This window comes from Chanos chanos, chromosome 8 (genome assembly GCF_902362185.1).
Source record: "Chanos chanos chromosome 8, fChaCha1.1, whole genome shotgun sequence".
Lineage (NCBI taxonomy): Eukaryota > Metazoa > Chordata > Actinopteri > Gonorynchiformes > Chanidae > Chanos > Chanos chanos.
In genome coordinates this window covers 9940022-9960021 of record NC_044502.1, presented here as the reverse complement: position 1 = coordinate 9960021, position 20000 = coordinate 9940022, and the positions used below count along the sequence as shown (strand labels likewise).

Below are 20000 nucleotides of genomic sequence, written 5' to 3'. Positions count from 1 at the left end.
TCTCTGAACATCAACTGAAAAACAGGTCACTGAGAATGGAACGGTCCCTAGGACCTCTGGCCCAGAAATAGCCACTGAGGGGCAGAGGGAATAGTGACAGTTACAATGACCCAATGGGAACACGGAGCCACAGTCATGGTCAGTGCTAAGCGTCCTGTTTTTTTTTTTAAACATGACTTTTCAAAGGATACTAATGCGTTGTACCAAACCAAACCTAGAATAAACGTCTCCTTGCGGAGTAACCCATAGAAAGTCTGGTATGAGAGGGTTCGTCCAGGCTTTTTTTGTCCAGTGTGATACATAGCAGTTATCTAAGTGGGTCCCATCCTACCCAGAGATGCCCTCCATTCAGACAGCTGGTGGCACAACCTGAAACGCTCAGAGCAGAGCACATGGCCAGAAAAATCCTACAGCCCCCCCCATCATCATCTCTCCGAGTAGGCCCCCTCCCCAAACAAGCTTGCTGCTCAGCTGATGATGTATCCATTGCATTAGTTGGAAGCCATTTATTTATAGTTGCTCCCACTCCACACACACACACACACACACACACACACACACACACAAACACACAGTTAAACTAATAAGCTTATGGTTTCTCCTCAATTCCTATATTAATTATGCTTATGCTTAGAGGTATAAAAGTAATCTTGGTCTAAAATTATCCCTAAATCTGTTGAGTTCATTTAAATATAGAATTTTTCTCACGTACATTCAGAACCCCCGAGAGAAAAACTTGAAGGAGCCACTATAAATATTTTTTTTCTATTACTTGATACTGTGCTGTTTTATACATTCTGTTTCTTTTTATACACATTTCTCAATTTCTCAAAACTTTACATGCAAATGACAGAACAACTTGGCCAAAAAAAATCAAAACAACTTAAAAGAATGTTTTTAAAAATATGCGTCGGAATGTATCTCTAAACTCCAGACATTTCAGAAGATTGATATTTCACCATCAAACGATGCCTATATGCTGTAAGTAGAGGTCTCATTAAGAGTTACGCAGTGGTGTGAAAAACAAAAAACACAATTATGAAATTCTTCAGGCATCAGAATACCTCTCATTTTTCCACATTCTAAAGTACAGATTAAAACACATTAATCCATTATTCCAAACTAGATTGTCCAGAGGTGTTGTCTAAACCTAAAAGTACTGTAGGCAACAAGCAATGTAAATTGAAAAGAGAGAGAACCATGAGAAAATTAATATACTGTACAGGATTGGTAGAAAAGCCCAAATGATTTACAATATCTGACTGAAGCATATGGACAATGACATCATCGTAACAGATTACTGGTTTTATAAGCAACAGGTGCTTGAACGGTGAGGAGTAAATATGCCTGCTTGTTAAGGTTTAGTCATTCTTAATCTCAGTGTTTTCCATGGGATCACAAGAGATTTGTTTTATAAAGTTGTTCTCTTCATAGCAACGATTTAAAAAAAAAAAAGACGAAAACTGTAAAACAGTACAAATAAGTGAGAGACAAATCATTCACTACATACTGCATAGCTAGTGCTGGTTTATGTCATGTTTATATCATGTTATCATTAGAATACTGCAGGTTCCTTTTTATAAGGAGAACTACTGCAAACTCATCATGTAAACATATTGAATTTGTTTCAAAATGTAGAGCATGCAGTGCCACCGCAGAAAGCTCTTGTTCATTTTTCTTTTCTTTTTTTTTTTTTTGATATTTAGATGCAGTATGACGAACTTTTGGGAACCTTTTTAACAGTTAAATAATTGACTCAGCAGCACAGACATCCAATTTTACATTAGATCTCTGTACTTATCATATTTGCAATGTATAAAGCCTAGCTTGTGCTCTTAATTATGCTATTAGAAACTAGGCTGCTGTACAAAGTATCACGGTGAATGAGAATTATAACCTCATATGCAGGGCAATATTTTATTTGTCTTTGGTGTATGGTGTTAATCTCACAGACTACAGCAAACCTGAGACACACGGAGCGTCACCGACAATGGAAAGAATCCACCGCCGTGACATGTGGCCACGCCCCTTATATTGTACTCCTCGTCTTTCCCCTCTGTTTTGTGGTGTTAGTGTGTGTGTGCGTGTGTTGCGCTTGTGTGGGCATTGGCATGTGTCAGAAGTGTGTGTATGTTTGCGTTTGTGTGTGTTTGTACATGTACGGATGCTCATGCTATCATGCTACGCTCAATCAAAACACCATCTGCTGACCCTGAACATTCCTAAAGGGATATGGCAAAAGACGGCAGGTGGTTCACGTGTGATACGCAGAGACGCACTCTCCTCTCCTCCGCTCGCTCCAACCCCCACCCCCCCACCCCACACACACACACGCACCTCACACCCGCCCCTCTCTGGCACGCTGTGTGTCTCCCAGTGTGAGAGGAGGCAGACGTTGCTCGGTGAGAGAGGAGTGGAAGAGGTTTGTGTTTGAAGGGGGAAGCGCGTGGGCTTCCTGCAGGGTTGCCGTGTCAACGCTCTCTGAATGACAATGCTGCGCATCAGAGTCTCAACACGACTCGGTCCAAGAACCCATGCGGCTAGCTCTATGACTGCAACTACCCTACCTCAAAGAGCAGAGGCACACTGATAGTGACATGCACACGCACACACACACACCGATAATACATACCTTAATATTGTGCAAAGCCGGCCGACATTACGTTATTGTATAACGAGGTACATACAAACGTTAAAATGTCATCTTTTTCTGTTCTTTTGACTAATTTTTAATTTTCTCTGTGAGGTAATTGGAGAAACCGGCTGACTGATATGCAACAGTGAAAAAAAATCTTTCAATTAACATTTCAGAAAGTACGTGACATGCTTGTAAGAGTGTGAATGACTATGGCAGGATATGTCTTTAGTGTGTGTACGCAGGGGAGGGAAGGTGTGCTGCTAAGGTTTCTCTCTCTCTCTCTCTTACTCACACACACACACACCGTTTCTGGTTTGTCGGTTATCAGGAAAATAATACCCGTCTGAAGAAAATAATTCGCCTGAACTATCCATGTCTTTCACACCTTTTGCCGTCATTTTTTTTTTTCAATAAATCACTTATGATTCCTGTCTCGCGGAATTGCTATTGTAAGCGTATCCCCAATCGTTTTGCTGCTTGCTAATTTGCCCACCAACGGGACAGCCACTCCACCTACTCAGCGGGAATTCACGTGTTAATACATTATTATAGGCAGTTGGACACTAAGCTCCCAGAACAAGTCCGCTGACTAATCAAACTGGATACACAGAACAATTTGCGCACTGTAGTATGAAGCCCGCTGCCTTTTATGGTGCTGCTTTTCCGCACTGCTCTACGTTCGCCTACCTCAGACTATTTCAGCACCATGGATAGCACTGTGTTCCTAAGCAAAGAAAAATAAGGCATAAGTTCACCCGTCAGAACTGTGAGAGACTGTTTGTCCTCGTGAATTGTGTTTAAAACAAATATTCTGGAGTTGCTATAAAGGTTTGATAAATTCAGTTTTAGTCTCTTGATGCACCGGCTGTCATTTGAAAGCGATAGGGTTTGTTTTGCACAATCAAGTCGCTAAACCGGGGGAATTAGCCACCAATGGCATCTTAGTGGTTGGTGCCAAATCGACAGATGGATTTAATATCCAAAGGCTTTTTCAGGGCAAATACCGTCCTGTCTCCTTGTAAAATAACAATCAACGTATAAAGAACTAAACAAAGCGTTGCAGTTGTGGATATTTACTATCATAGGTACTGTTCTGAGATCGCCACCATCTTATAGCTGGAGTGACAAAAACAAACCCATACTTGGTCAACAGATGGGTTATACACTCCCTCTTCCGGCAAGGTGTATGACTCAGAAATAACACTCATACACTGATACATCGTGCATTGGCCTTGAATAATAATGTATAGTGTAACTTTTCAGTGTCGTAACTGAATCCACGGGAGGCAAAATAACATTTCACTTGGTTAGGTCTTCTTTTCTTGGCATAGACTAGGGAGCCGTGCCTCTAGCTGGAGTTGGAGAGGGTGCGCGGATAAGCGAATCACTATGGGGATGCGCGTCATGTGCTGCAAGGCTTGGCGAGAGATTTGAGGACGGCGCTCGGGTAGCGTTAAATTGATCAGATGTTCAGTGTAGCTAAACCTGCCAGCTGATCGGAGGCTTGCACTCGCTTCTCGAGTCTCAGTTTCTACGGCACACCTCAACGGCGACATCGCCTCCGGACTGCGCGTCCCTTAAGGCAAGAGAAAACGTACCCGACTGGAAAGCACAGCGGGGTTTTTAGGAGTTGGAAACGATGCGGGGCGGGGATGCTTCACGGTTCCTCGGCTGCGCCCATACTGGTGGCAGAGAAGATGCGAGCTAGTGCAAGAATCCACCCGCTACAACGTCTTTTAAGGACTGATGATGCTGCTTTCAGCGACTGCTTTCGCCCTCTCTGGATTTTATGCGTCTTGGATTTTTCTACGAGTTTTGGAGTACAGATGATGGTCGTTGCGTAAATTCTGTCGTTTTTAGAGAGGAAAGTAAGAGAGTTAAATTCTGACATGGTTTTCTCGTTGCCGCGCTCACGCTCACGCCCACGCCAGAGAGACGATGGCTCTGAAAACGAAATGAACTTCAATCTCTAAATATCAACAAATGCCACTGAGGTCCGGAATTGGGGAAGCCCCATCATCGGTATTTGTGTGTAACCTGAGAGTTTGGCGGCAAGAGAGACAGAATATTGCCATGGCATATCAAACATTGCGGATGCTACAGAAATAAATTAATTATTAAGGAATTTTCACCCTTTTTCTACTCTATTTTTATCCGGTGAAAAAAAAAACCGTGAATGCAACCGAAAAACCAGCCAAGATGTTCTCTTGAAAAAAGACGCATTCGATTTAATATAGTCTAAGCGTTTAATAGCAATTTATACCTTGTTGTCGTGCTGTCACTAATGTGGTACTGCAATTATGGGCGAAAGGATCGATTTATTTATTTTGTAAAATGCAAGGCGACATAGACTGCACTGTTTCGAAAAGAAATATACATTAAAATGTGGAATCCACCCTCCTTGGGGAGATAAAACATTTTATCGATTTATTTCGGAATACTTTAGCGTTGAAAAAGAACTGATGAACTGTCTGCACTGAAAAAGGAACCCATTGAGCCATCCACATCGTTTTTGGTTCCCATATCCATCCACCTTTTCACTTTGACACATACAAATATTGTTCCTTGATCTTGTTTGGCGTCAATGATGAACATGTCTTTGCCATGAAGACCTGAAAGAGCGAAACAGTTTGCATGTATGATATGTGCTGAGACGGATGGGGTGTAATGTGGTGTGGTTGCCCTGAGTCTTCACCTTCTTCTCGGCTGCTTCGTAACGATTGGCGTTTGGTTTCTACAGAATGGCGCGCTTTGGAGACGAAGTGCCGGCCAGGTATGGCGGGGGCCCAGGCCAAGGGGGACCTGGCCGTGGTGGCAGCAGGCAAGGCGGCCCACCAGGAGCCCAGAGGATGTACAAGCAATCAATGGCTCAAAGAGCCCGAACGATGGCCCTGTACAATCCAATTCCGGTCCGACAGAACTGCCTGACAGTCAACCGTTCTCTTTTTCTGTTCAGCGAAGACAACGTGGTGAGAAAATACGCCAAAAAGATCACCGAATGGCCATATCCTTTTCTAAAGCGTAACGCTGTCCAGGGGCCCCAGGGTACAGGTACTGTACTGGATAGCGCTTCAGTATGGAGAATGCACCTTGTTCACATCACGTTCGCACGTGAGAGGGCAGATAGGTTTTCATATAGCGTTTGCTTGTCAATAAGATATGCTAACAAATGATCAATACAGACTTTTTTTTTTTTTTTTTTAAACGAGTGATTAGTGTTTCTGGGCTATTTCAAAAGGCACAATTCCAGTAATATAAAATGATATGGTTAGTTTTAGTTAGTGCATTTGTCCAGATACACTGTATGTTTAAAAGATTTGCATATTACACTGTATCATGGAGTCATTCATAATTTATGAAAGTACTCTCCACTCTTCAGATATTCTTACAGAGCTTGTCACATCATTCACTGTAATTAGGGAGGATATGTTGTGGTCAGAGATGCTCCTCCAGCTTTTGAGAGGAGAGATGGTTAAGCTGATTTTGTGTGTGTGTGTGTGTGTGCGTGTGAGTGACTACACATGTACACAGGCTAATGTGCAGAGGCCAAAGGCTGCATAAGAATGCATGGTTTTCACAGCTCTTGGTTGGAGAGTGGTTGGAAAGGTGGGTGGGGGGGGGGGGGGGGGGGGGGGGGGGGGGGGTTGGGGGGGGGGGGGGGGTTGGGATGGGGAGGGGAGGGTGAGAAGGGGATTGACTGGTTGCTGATGTCAGCACGTGAGGCCTTTAATGGTGCCTCACAGAACACCAAAAAAAAAAAAAGAAGAAGAAAAAGAGAAGACCAGAGGGACGAGGCATTAATAAAAATGGAGAGCAGGTGATTTAGGCCAAGGCTTTAGTATTTCTTTCTATTTGAAACGAATTTCAGTTGGTTTTAATTTATATAGATTGTAAATAAAATGTCTTCTCATTCCTGGCTTTGTTTCACATTTACATCCTCTATGTAATGGCAGAGGTAGAGGGCTTGGTTAGAGGAACCTGGTCTGTGGTCAGCGAAGGAACAGTTTCTGGCAGTCGTCATGTGCGTTCACATGGAAGGGTTATTTAAGCAGTGATCCACTAATCCAAGTGATGAGCAAAACTCTGCCTTTCTGCCACGAAAGTGTTATTGCAGATACCACTCCCTTACTTCAGGAAGATCCTGTAAAATCAAAGTAAAATCTTGGCTCATCATTTTACAAGAAAGCACATAGAATTCTTCACCTCAAGATGACGAATTAAGGAATAAATACTCGGATGCGTTTATTAAATATGTGTATTTTTTGTTGTTGTTGCTGGTTGTTGACTTGTTTCATTTGATCTGCATCCGATGTCCTGGATTTGGTATTCTGTCAGCTGAAGAGGACGACACGCGGTTTAAATGAAATTAATGAACACGGTAGTATACAGACTAGTCAGTCCATTTGAATGTATTCAGTGTGATTGTATTTGAAGCAGGAAGGAGGGGGAACAACTTGCCAGCCATTGAGTGTCGTTGTGCTTATTATATGTGATGTGATGGTGTATAGAGAACATGATGTGCACTGTGGAATAGCGGGACAGTTTTTGACTCTGCTGTGTCTCGTGTGAACACACACTGCAATAGCTGGTGTGTGTGATGAGGTGTGTGCCATAGGAAATAAGGTGGATTTTATTGCTTGATATCCTGTTTCTCTGATACTGCATGCCAATTAGTTTGTCCACTCTCGCTCTCTGCTTCTCTCTCTCTCTCTCTCTCTCTCTCCGTGACCATCTGCTCTCGCTCTCTGTCGTCTGTGTGGTTTTCACACGTCCTGGGGTTCTGTTGGCCACACTGTGTGTGAACATGTGAGTAGAAGCAGGAATAGAAACGCCATTGTACGAAGGGCCACATTCAGTTCAACTTAAAACACTATCACTCCAAACGCACCGGCCGTATGCTAACATGACTCCTGGTCAAGCATCTCTTTAAGAATATTTGAGATCCAAGAGAAGAGAAAAAAAAAAAATACCCGTGCGTCGTAATACAGCAAATGTCTACTCAGATCTCTTCCCGTTTTGCTGAATGCATCTTGATTGAGATGCTGATTCGTATTTACGTGCATGTGAAGATGTTCCATTCTCTATTGGAGATGAGTGGAGATTATGTGTCATCGGTATCATGCTGGGCAGTGGCTTAAGTTGTGACTGACAGGGGATCTGCTGGTTTGGACTGTAACAGCTGAAACTATCACACCTGTTCAGCAGGATAACTCCCCTCAGGACGCCACAGGCTGAGCGTACCAAAGCCAGCTCGTGCCACAAACACAGTCAAAATCACCATTTGGGACTTTCACGCTCCAGTGTGCAATCACCAAGACACACAGGCGGGAACAGATATGGGCACACACATGTATGCATACACACACACACACACACACACACACACACACACAGGCACAGACACATGCGCACACACGCACACACACACACACACACACACACATACATATGCTTGTCCCTGAACATATATGAACACATAGCCAGATACTTTGCATAACCAGATGCTTTCCTCACTGTATGAGTACATGCACACACACACACACACACACACACACACACACACATACACACACACAGAAACACTCATATAAATGCAAGTATACGTAGTATACCTGTTGTTCATTGAGTCAAGTGTTCAGATATGTGTTACATCTCTTTGGTGTATGATTCACACCAAGTTCATCTAGTGGTACCATCATCATCCTCAACCTCATTGTCTTTATCATCGCAACCTGTACGAGACCCACCACCTCTACATTAATCATCATCATCATCATCATCATCATCATCATCATCTTCATACTGTGCCACACACACCCTCTTTCTGTGGCTCAGATGACTGTCTCTCCTGCATGCGTCAAAGGACTTGCCGTGTGACGCAGGTCTTTCTCATCACTTAGAGTGTTATTTCTTCATTCATATGAAAGGGAAGTGCGGAGAGCTCGAGATTTAAGAGCTGTTCCCATTGTCTGGCTGGAAAGCTGGACTCAGGCCATTGGCAGCTGGCCAGGACGCTCCGCCGCCCCCCCTCCTGCCCCCCCGTGTCACCACCGTCACTCTAGGGGGGAGTCTCACCTTAAGCACTCCAGTGGCAGGAACACGGCAGGAATGCTAATGCCCCCGTTTGGATACTGTATGGCTTAATACTGTATGGTCATTAGACGCAGGGCAGCCCGCAGACAGCCAGCCAGCCAGCCAGCCACTCAGACTGGCAGCAGATGCAATCTCCACCGCATCTTGATGGAATCCCAGAAAATTTCAGATGAACATTTATGCAGTTCAGAATAAATGTCTTAAATGATGAATGTTTAGATAACAACACTTCTGTTTTTTTGCGGTTTACCCGCTAATTTCACATGAACATTTAGCCATCTGCACTTGTGTAATTATCATTAGGATAGAGCCTTGCAGTTTATGCATATTAGCACAGTCTTGTGTTTACATCATTTATGAGTAAATACACCTATATTATACTGGGTACCTGTATGAGCAGAACCAAACAAGTAAATATTTATTCTGAAGGCTTTTCCCATTAATGTAGTTTATAGAAAATTGTGTGATGTAACAGAGGAAGGACAGCGAATGGTTGGGAGATTAGAGTTGACTGTCGAGGACATTGGGAGTTCTATGGTGTGGCAGTACGAACTTTATTCAAACATAAGTGAACATGAGCCGTACAGGGATGTGGACCTCCTTCAATTAATGAATTGTGTAAATTGAGACCGACTCTGAAATAGGCAAAAACGGAGCACACGGCACTGTAGCTGCCATGTGAATGTAGAACGTACGCACAACGGTTACGTTGATCGACTGGCGGCGTCAGAGCGCTAGCATTTGGGTGAAGCAGCATTGGTAAACCATGCCAGGCTGAAGCTAAGTGTGTACGTCAGGTCTAGTGGCCAGGGGAATATAAAACGGGAGCACGGCTGTTAAGGGATGGGAATAGGGAGTTTATTGTGGTAGTCCCCTTGGGAATTCATAGAGCACCACTGATTTCTCCCTGGTTTCCCTGAATGTCCATGAAATCTGTTGGCTTTGTAAACATTGACAGAGCAGAATTTTTTTTTTTTAATTTTTAAGAACATTTACAACTTAGTCGCAGACACTCTCACTTTGGCCGAATGACAAGCATTTAGGGCGAGATTTCAAGTATGAGTATTTAAATGCACTTTAGACTAGATGCTGATTGTGCACTCTTGCGAATGAACGGAACATGCCGGAAAGCAGCGGTACAAAGTCTTAAAACGATCAGATAACAAAGTGATTCTTTTTTTCCCAACATTATTGGCATGCGATATGCCACTTGTTTATTTATTTATTTATTTTTGTAGCGTTGTAGCGTTTGCGAGATGCTACGTGAAGTTTAAGTAAACTGAGACGAGTGGAGTGGGCGTGAGTTTTCAAGGTCCAAATGAGTAACCTCATTACATTTCACATTCGCTGCTATCATATCTGAACTCTTGCTGTACGACATAGGCCATGTGGGATGTATATTTTAGGGGATTTATGTGTGATGTACATTTACTCCCTTATATGTCCTCACTGTCCTCAATCTGTCCACACTGAAAAACCTTAACTGGGTTTGTGTGAGCGTGTGTGTGTGTGTGCAGTTGTTGGCAGGATTCGAGGTTTAAAAGCCGTCCTTGTCTTCGCTGTAGCCACCATAAAGTCTCCTTAAAGAATTCATTTCGTCCTTACTGTAGTTTGTATGTCGAGCAGCGGCTTCTTGGTTCTGCAGAAGTTTTTCGTGTGGGTGTGTTTAGGTGTACATTAAGGGAAGGACAATAACGTGGAAATGTTTGCCCAAGGCATTTGCAATTATAACACAGGACCAAAAAAAAAAAAAAAAAAATAGAGGGATGTTGAAAAAAAGGGTTGAAAATAAAGGAAAGAAGACAGACAGAGATAGAGGAAGAAGATAGAAGGAGAAGAGAGAATAGACTCTTTTTTTTTTCTTTCTCTCTGTAGAGCCAGTGATCTACATTCAATCTGCAGAATGTAAATTATTTATTGGTCTTTCGCCAGTTAGATGGTGTGTGTCGGCCGCGCCTGCGGTGCCTTTAGCACAGAGCTTTTTGAGTCCGTGTTGGGGTGGGGGTGGGGGGGTAGGGGTGGGGGTGTCTTTCTGTGGAAGTCACTGAGAGCACAAAGCTGCCCCGAGTGTACTTCCTCCACCCCCCACCCCCACCTCCACCCCCCGCCCCACACACACACACACACACACCCTCCATCCAGCTCCACGCTCCTGCGGCTCTTCCCCCCCGCCCCGTGCTTACCGTCCCTCTGGCCACTTCAGACCCGCGGAGCTTTCAAACCCGCCGGGCATGAGCGCAATCCTGCAAAATATCAGTGACAGAGAACGTTGTTCGCGCTGACTGGAGACACGGGATGGCACATCACGACACACGCTACGCTGTCTTTTCTTCTTTCTTTCTTTACCCCCTCCTCTCTTCTCTCCTCCTCTTCTCCTCTTCCTTCTCTGCCTCTTTTTTGCATACTCCATTTTAGCCGTGTAATGGTAACTTCTTAATGAAGTCCAACCGGGTCCTCAGTATTACACCTCTTCTTTTTTAGCCTTCATATGTATGGTAGTAAACCATTAGTCTCTGATGATGGATGTGCAAGACCCTTAGTGTCGAAACGCTGCTTTTATTCTTGGTCACTGGCCGTGTTTTCGTATGTACTCTGAATCGATCAAGGCGATATCTCCTAATAGTTATTTGGTCGTTAAAAAAAAAACAACATTAATGAGCAGTTGCTAATAGGAATGCTTATGGTGGCGATGCTAATGATAATAATTATTGTGATGACAGTATGATTTAGCATTAGGAGCTGCTTGGGGAGGGGAGGGGGATACATATTATACTACTCCCCATTAAAGCCACTCTTAGCTCTCCCTCACTCCCTCTCTGGCTTGGAGAGGATGTAGGGCAAGCAGATGAGGGGACAGTAGTCATTAAATCCTCTGGTCTTGTTTCTCTTGTTTCTTAGATCTCCATTTTTCTCTGCAGATTAACATTGTGAGGATGGGTGTGTGCGTGTATGTGCTATCCATCTATCTATCTATCTATCTATCTATCTATCTATCTATCTATCTATCTATCTATCTATCTATCTATCTATCTATCTATCTATCTATCTATCCACATTTTCCACTTATCTACCATGCACCAGGTCATGCACTAAAAAACCCTGATGAATTGATGAAAATAGAATAAGTTTCTAGTGAAATCAAAAACATTGCCGTAGCCCATGCCCAGCTCCTCCTTCCTCTTCATTGGTCCAAATTCACCGCCATTAGCGCACAACGGTCTCCAAGGACTCCTTGTGTACAAATGTCAGAGCGTGTCAAACACCAGCAAGAATTCAATCTGCAGCTCAGTCAAAGCTAATTAATGAAACCTTGTGCACCACCAGCAAAAGCCTGCCTGCCCTGCCCTGCCATGCCTGCCACTGCCCAAGGTTTGCAAAGTTCGGGGGGGGGGGGGGGGGGGGGGGATGCTACCCCAAGCAGAGCCTCGGCCGCAAAGTCCCATTGTTTAACACAGCGTTCAAGTTCACATGCCGCAGAGCCACCCAAATACTACTAAAATTTGATTGGTGCAGAAATGTTCTATTTGAGCGACGCAAAGATCGTTTTTTTTACCTCAAACTCCCAAAAATAGCATCTTCAGCACCTTGACGTCACTCATGAGGTCATTTTCTCTGGGGCCCTAGGCCTGCGTAAGGACGTTCAATTCGTCTTTCAATCGACACTGCAAAAAAAAAAGCGATTAGAAAAAGTGCTTAGAGTTGCTTTGTACTCACCGCTCACGTTTTTCAGTTCCAACGCTTCACTGTGCCTTATCTCGACTTTTTCTGACGCCAATGTTGAGAGAGCGCCCTTATTTTCCGGTCAAAGAAGTACCCTCGCGATAAAAAAAAAAAAAAGCAGTCCAAATTTAAGCCTGTCAGAACTGAGCTTAACACAGAGCTCAGAAATATTCATGACTTAACACGCAGTAGCGTAAAAGTTTATCAGTGTAATTCGTTTAGCATTGAATGCTATCAAAAAAGAGAGAAAAGTTCAGAGGTAATGAAAAAATTGAAACTTATCAGTCAAACAGCAATATTGTTAGTGTGAAACAAACCCCGGTGATTAAGAAGTTACTCCTGTAACCGTGACAGGGTGTCATAGCAGAGTAGAAAAGGTCAGTGTGTAACCATGAGGTCAGCCTGTGTGTGTGTGAGTGTGTGTGTGTGTGTGTGTGTGTGTGTTTGTTTTCGCGTTAGCGTTGTCACGGTCAGCGTTGGCGTTGATATGGGATAGCGACTTACTATGGCAGTGAGGCACTTGGGCACGGCTGAAGATTGGCTTTGTCAGTCAGTGTCAGAGAATGCAGGTCAGGAAAACTGTCACTCAGCAGATAGATAGAGAGAGAGAGAGAGAGAGAGAGAGAGAGACGCTGACTCTGATAACAATTAGCAGATAAGTGGACGCCAAGGATGGAAGGAGGATGAGAGGTAGGTGTGTGTGTGTGTGTGTGTGTGTGTGCGTGTGTGAGGCGTTGAAGATGCTTGAGCAGGAGGTGGGTGTATTTTGACAGCGCTAACATGTGATTTGGGTGAGCCAGGCATGAGTGATCAGGCGTGTACAGAGCCACTCCACAGAGGCAAAAATAACCCAGTGACAAGTCACTCTGCCACAGTGTGGATGTGTGTGCACTGTAGCACTCTACCAAACAACACTACTGCACAGAGCACCCGTAGTCTAAGATATACTGTCCATCAACAGCTTTAACTCTTATCTCTATGTCAAAATGCATAAACTGTGTAGTGCAATTTTTTTTCAGTATCAGAAGTATTTTGGAGAGAGAGAGAGAGAGAGAAAGAGAGAGAGATGCTGCAACACATTTCAAAATATTGCACTCACCCCACACATACAAATGCACACTTAAAATATCATGTAACAAATGCATGTAACACTAGATGTTAAACAATGTATGTACTATACCTCTCTCTTTCTCGCTGTCAGACACACACACACACGTTCGTACACTCTCATGTAAATGCACACTCACACTGTAGAGGCCTTACTGGCTAGGTGTAGAGATCTCCCTGCTCTGATGATCACTATTGATCTCTGCTTTATTTAGCTTTGTCCGTTTCCACGGCAACTGCTGGGGTTGGCCCCTGCATTCAGACACAAACAGCAGCAGCCGCACGGCTGCCAGAAGCAACATGGCAGGCCAGCCTGGAAGCCAAGGGGCAACCAGTGCCTTGGGAATGGTCACAGTGAACACAGTATATACCCTAAAGCAGAGAAGGAACCGAAAGAGGGGGAGGGGAGAGAGGGAGAGAGAGAGAGGGAGGTAGATGGAGGAGGGTTAGGAAACACAGCATCAGTTGCTATGTGTCCCTCAGGACTTCAGTGTGTAAGAGTAGGGTGGGGTTCACCTTACATATCCACATTTAGACTTGTACACACGCAGACATACAGACACAGACACACGCACGCTCTCTCTCTCTCTCTCTCTCTCTCTCTCTTTCTCATACACATACAGACACACAAACATACACTCTCTCTGTCTCTCTCTCTCTCTCTCTCACACACACATACACACACACACTCTCTCATTCCCATACACATACAGACACAGACACACACACGCTCTCTCTCTCTCTCTCTCTCTCTCTCTCTCATTTTCATACACATACAGACACACAAACACACACTCTCTCTGTCTCTCTCTCTCTCTCACTCACACACACACACACACACGTATATTCACAGGTTTTATATTTCATGGAGTTGTAGGCTATACTGGCCACACTGTATGGAAAGCTCGACCCCCTGACCCTGGTCTCTGACCTTTTGGACAGTGCTGGGGGAGGTGAGAGTTCAAAGGAGATCAGATGGTGCTAATCGTTAGTGCGTCCATGTCAGGCTTCAAGGCTTGCCTGGGCCTTTGATGTCTCTCAAACTGTACACAGGTGTGTACGCTGCCGTGGTCACACGGACTCTTATGGATTTTCGCAGCATAAATATCTCTCCGTTTGTTATTCCTTCAAAGGACTGTTAATGTTATTCCTACATTTTTTTTTTTTATCCAAAAATCGGGACCTTGCCTGTGGCTGATTTCTTTGAATACCTGTACATATGTGCTTATACTGCCGCAAAGAATTTTTTACAGTTGATGGCTCAGATTTTCCATGTGAAAGTTTAAATATAATTGATTGCTTTAATATTCCCTGATTTATTCATGTATGATATTTTTAACAGATAGAGTTTAGAAGGTAGATGGAAGTAGCTGCAGATGTCAATATACCCTTTCCCCTTAAGGGAATAAGGGTCATTGACCAATTCTTAAATCTTTGGGATTAAAGTGGCAACCTCAAATATTATTCTTCGGATGGTACTCAAGCATTGGCAATCTGAATTTGTATTTATTAGAAAATTAGATTATTGGCTATAAGATTGATTGATTACTTCTGTTTAAGAGAAAGAACAAAACAATTCTCCACATTTAGTACTGACAAAACAGCTTTTGTTCTAATTCAAACCACTCTCAACCAAGCTCTCTGCTGACGTCCTTTTCTATTAAAAGTTGGATGCTATTAATTTTTCAATTGAACTCTATTTCTGGTAAGTAGGACAGACACACGGTCACTGTGGTTGAGACATCAGGGAGATTACCGGAGAAAACTGTCATATCTGTACAAAGAACATATCTTAATTAATGTTGTGTTCACAGAGAGAGCACTCTCTCTCTCTCTCTCTCTCTCTCTCTCTCACACACACACACACACGCACACACGGTGATTTAATTAACCATTTGGCAATTGGGAAATCTCTTATCCTGCTAATTACCTTCATATTCTGTATTATTACCACACTTAATGATTTTATACATATCAGTAAATGAATTTTTTGGTTTTGGACTTAGGCCGAGGACTCATTCCCTCTGTGTTAAGATGTCTTACAAAATTCTCTTTGGCTTTTCCACAAATTTTAGTCATTTCAAATGTTTGCTCAGCGAATACATCTGGAGCAAGCACGAGTAGAACTTGACTAGAATCTGCGATATGTTCTTGTCGATTCCACCTGTCTTTTTTTTTTTTTGTTTGTTTTTTTTAAAAAAAAAAAACCTCTGAATTCACGTATGACGTGAGCACCCGTCGTTAGCGTGTGCGCTAAATCAAAGAGCGCCCGGCGATACTGTTTCATGTCTGAACAAAACTCATTTCTCTCCGGGGATCAATGGACACATACTCTTAGCGGGAAGGATGGCATATGGAGGAAGAGCTTCACTCGTTCATTGATTCCTCCCAGCTGTGGAGCAAGGAGACAACGTGAGATAGTATTACAAAAACAAGTTGACGCAGAAATGGGCTTTCATTGATGTTTCTGTTCCCCAAATAGGACAAACACTGTAAACATGATGCAGGCTAATGTAACTAATTCAGCATCCACTTTGATTCGACGGTGAGTCACCTCTCCAATGCGCCGTCTTTTTTATTTATCTATTTATTTATTTGTTTTAATAGCAGTGGTGAGGGGCTGTTTAGTTATTTTGGGGGATGCTGCTTTGGGAAGTGCACATTCAGTCTAGTGCTTGATATTTCCCACAGAGAATTTATTAATCTTTTAATGTTTTAACTGCTGATGATTCGTCTCGTGTGCTTCTCGGGTCGGTACGGCTCAAATTGAACTGTGGTTACCCACTTGGCGTTGTGGTGTGATGTCTAACTGTGATGTTCTGGAGAACCGTAGTTCCGCATAAAAGAGTTAGAAACACAATTGAAAGTACAGATTTAGAGGCAATGGATATGACCTTTGATTGGGTTCTCCTCAAGTTGCGCTCAGTTAAAACAAATCGTCACGGAATTTATCGCGCGCAAAGACCACGGCGCGGCATTCGTTACCGGTCTTGTTTTATGATTTTTTTTTTCATCATACAGAATATTTTAGGTGACCAATATGTAACTCGTCGACGCTTATTTACATCATCGATACAAATGATTTGTCACAGGTCTCTGTTTTATTGAGACTGAAGTCATTTTGCCTCGGCCGGTGAGCTGCGATGCTTTGCAGCATCCGTTTCCCCCGGGGTCCTAAATCTCCCGAGAGACAGATTACGGGTGGCTGTTGGTCGAAAAGGTGGGGGTGGGGGGATTGAGGGGGAAGAGAGAGGGGACATGCTGACACTGCAGGCTTTTAGCCCCTCTTATCTACCCTGGGCCCTTGCGGTGCTGACACACACAAACACACACACACACACACACACACAGGTGCAGGCGTCTACCCCTCCACTGTCGTACATCTCCCAGATTGCCGGGGCCACCAGTGACAGCCCATCAGATCCCGTCGGCACTCGCTCCGCTTGGCTGGAGCCCAGGATCCTGCGACGCTCCCCATCGAAACCGAAACCCACGTGGTTCCCTCATGTGATAACACACACACACACACACACATGCACACACACACACACACACAAAGCTTTAATCTCAAGCATCTACTACTGAACATGTTATAGACACAACAGCACTGATATGCATTCCGCTCTTCACTCTGGACACAACGGTACAGTGAGTTCCCTGCATTTCCCGATATGGGTGTCACAACCGCGCTTGGCTGTACATTATTTCGCTGTTTGTTCGCAGCCACAAAGAACAGGCGAGATTACTCCTCAGAGACCCCAAGCACAGTGATTGGCTCAGGATGTAAAGCACTAAGAGAGAAATGGTTACACTGAAAACAACAATATGGTATATATCCTCAGATATGCTACTTTCTCTCGCCTCCCCCGCTGTGGATATGTCGAGGGGACCGTCTGCGGTAAAGGATCTGCGTGTGGTGGAGGAGATGAGGTGTTTGTGTCTGTGCTGTATGTAAGTGGCATGTCTGTAAGTGTGACTTATATGACCATGTTTGATTTGCACATGTGAAATGTCTGGGATAGACCGCATCTCCGTGTCTGCTGGCAGTAACCTACTTTTGTGAAACCCACTCAAAAAAAAAAAAAAAAAAAAAAAAAAAAACAAGGAACGGAAGAGAAAAAAAAGAAGAAGAAGAAGAAAAAAAAAGAAAAACGGACTGCAATTCTTTCTCCACCCTCCTGTCTTCTGCTTCTGCTCTTTCTATTTTGACATCGCCGTTTTCTCTCTCTCACTCTCTCTCTCCTCCTCTCTTTCTCTCTCCCCCTCTCTTTCTCTCTCCTCCTCTCTTTCGTTTTCCTTTCTATTTCCTTCTCTTCCACTCTCCTCCCCCTTTCTTTTTTTGTTCTTTCTTCCTAAACTGTCCATTTCTAGTCTTTTTTTTCCCTTCTCACCAGAGTCTTTCTCCACCTCCCTCTCTCTCTCTCTCTCTCTCTCTCTGCTGTCTATAGCCTTCTTCTCTCCCTCTCCTCCCCTCTCTCTCTCTCTCTCTCTCTCTGCTGTCTATAGCCTTCTTCTCTCCCTCTCCTCCCCTCTCTCTGAAGAGCTGCTGATGCGGCAGCGGTCCTGCTGCTGAATTAAGATTGTATGATGTGGAAACGGATGATTGATGCACAGCACTCACAAAATACGGAGCGCTGAGAGAAGCAGGCAGATTGGGGAGGAAGAGCGACGCAGGGAAGAGAGGAGAAGGGGGATATGGGGGGGTGGTGAGAGAGAGAGAGAGAGAGAGAGGGCGGGATAAAGGATGAAGGGAGGGGGAGGTTAGACAAGAAGGGAGAAAATGCAAAGAAAAGCAGAGAGGTAGAGGGTGGAATAAGCAGGGCTTAGACAAGAGCCTTACAGCAGAGGAGATAAGACACGGGAGAAAAGCAGAACAAGTATAAAATGAAAAGGAAAAAAAAAGAGATTAATTTAGTAAGGGTTTAAAAAGAGTAATACAAAAATTTGGCAAAAGAAAAAAAAAGACAGAAGATGTGTGGTAAAATGATAGGAAAAAAAAGGGGTCCATAGGAATGGAGAGAAAAGGAGGATTCAGCGGATAGGCAAAAAAAAAGAAAAAAAGACTGGATGAGAAGTAGTGAAAACGGAGACAAGTGAAGAGGAGGTGAAAGATATCTGGTTGATGGACAGAGTGTGTATGAGAGAGAGAAAATATAGAGATTGGCTCTGTTACATAGATGTTGAGCTTCAGTGAAACCAACACACACACACACACACACACACACATACACACACACATAGCTTGGTATCAAGCTGAGAACCCACTTTCTCTCCGAGGGTCTCTTTAGTGCTCAAATTCCCCTCCCCCATTCTACAAACACACACACACACACACACTCCTCCTAATTTGGTGTTTACCACCGCACAGGGATGTTAAAGAGCAGTACACATACACACACACACACACACACACACACACACCCCCCTAGCCCTTATCTTCTCCTGCATCAATCTCTTACATGTCTTCCCGCCTAAGAGGCGTCCACTTCCTGCTCGCTCGGGCTCACCATTTATCGCCGTCAGTCTCTCCGGCAGAGTGGGAGAGAGAGAGAGAGAGAGAGAGAGAGAGCAAAACATAAAGAATGAACCGAACGAGAGGGGCTCGTTTGTTCCGCCACACTATGTAAACATTTGTCTTGGAGGGCAGTGAAAGAAAGGTAGTAAGGAGTGAGAAAGAGAGCACAAACGAAAGAGGCAGATTGGTAGATGAGGACTAGACAAGATAGGAAACAATAAGAACAAGTAAGATAGAGAGAGAGAGAGAGAGAGAGATCGAGAATGAAAGGTCAGAGATAAATCACAGAGTGAAAATGGAAGCTGAGTCCTCCAGCAGGTCTGTATCTCTGTTGGGGTTGGCGTCAGACGGGCTGGAACGTGGAGCATGCTGGGAAAGAGGAGGCGGATTCCAGGAGGTGTGATTAACACTGGGGGTTTAATGTCCTCCTCTTGAAGACCAACTCATTGTGAGCTCACACACATACACACAGTGCTCAGGGGCTAGGAATCATTGTCTTACCTCACTGGTACATCTCAGCTGCCTATTCATTTGCTCAGGGCATGTTCAGTGAGTAATAAGGACAGGTTGAGTTTGATTTCAGCGTGATACAGCACGATAAGGACACCCCATTAGCAAGGCCTCTGTATAAGAGCCCAGCATAAGACACGACAGATCAGTTCAGCCCACAGTGGCTTCGTGTCTGTTCCCTGCATGACTCCGCTGTGTACGTGAATCATCATTTGACATAACATCAAACCATTTACCATTTTTTTTTTTAGGAATGTCAGTCATTTGTATGTCATTAGTATATTTCGTTAGCAAGTCTATGAAAATACATGAAATGTTTAACTGCGTACTCTTTCCGTCCACTTTACGGACAGGCGTAAGTCCAGACTGTTTAATTCAGCAGTATTGCTCCAAACTGACCAAAGCAATACACTGCTG

The 20000-nt window shown here is 43.9% G+C and overlaps 1 protein-coding gene across 1 annotated transcript in view; it reads left to right on the top strand.

Moving 5' to 3' along the window:
• Positions 1 to 20000, top strand: part of cacna1ab (calcium channel, voltage-dependent, P/Q type, alpha 1A subunit, b) — a 100082-nt gene that overhangs the window by 13584 nt on the left and 66498 nt on the right. The window contains 1 exon segment of the mRNA XM_030783370.1: positions 5379 to 5642. Within this exon segment, the coding sequence (XP_030639230.1) occupies positions 5380 to 5642 (263 nt within the window). The 5' untranslated portion in view covers position 5379.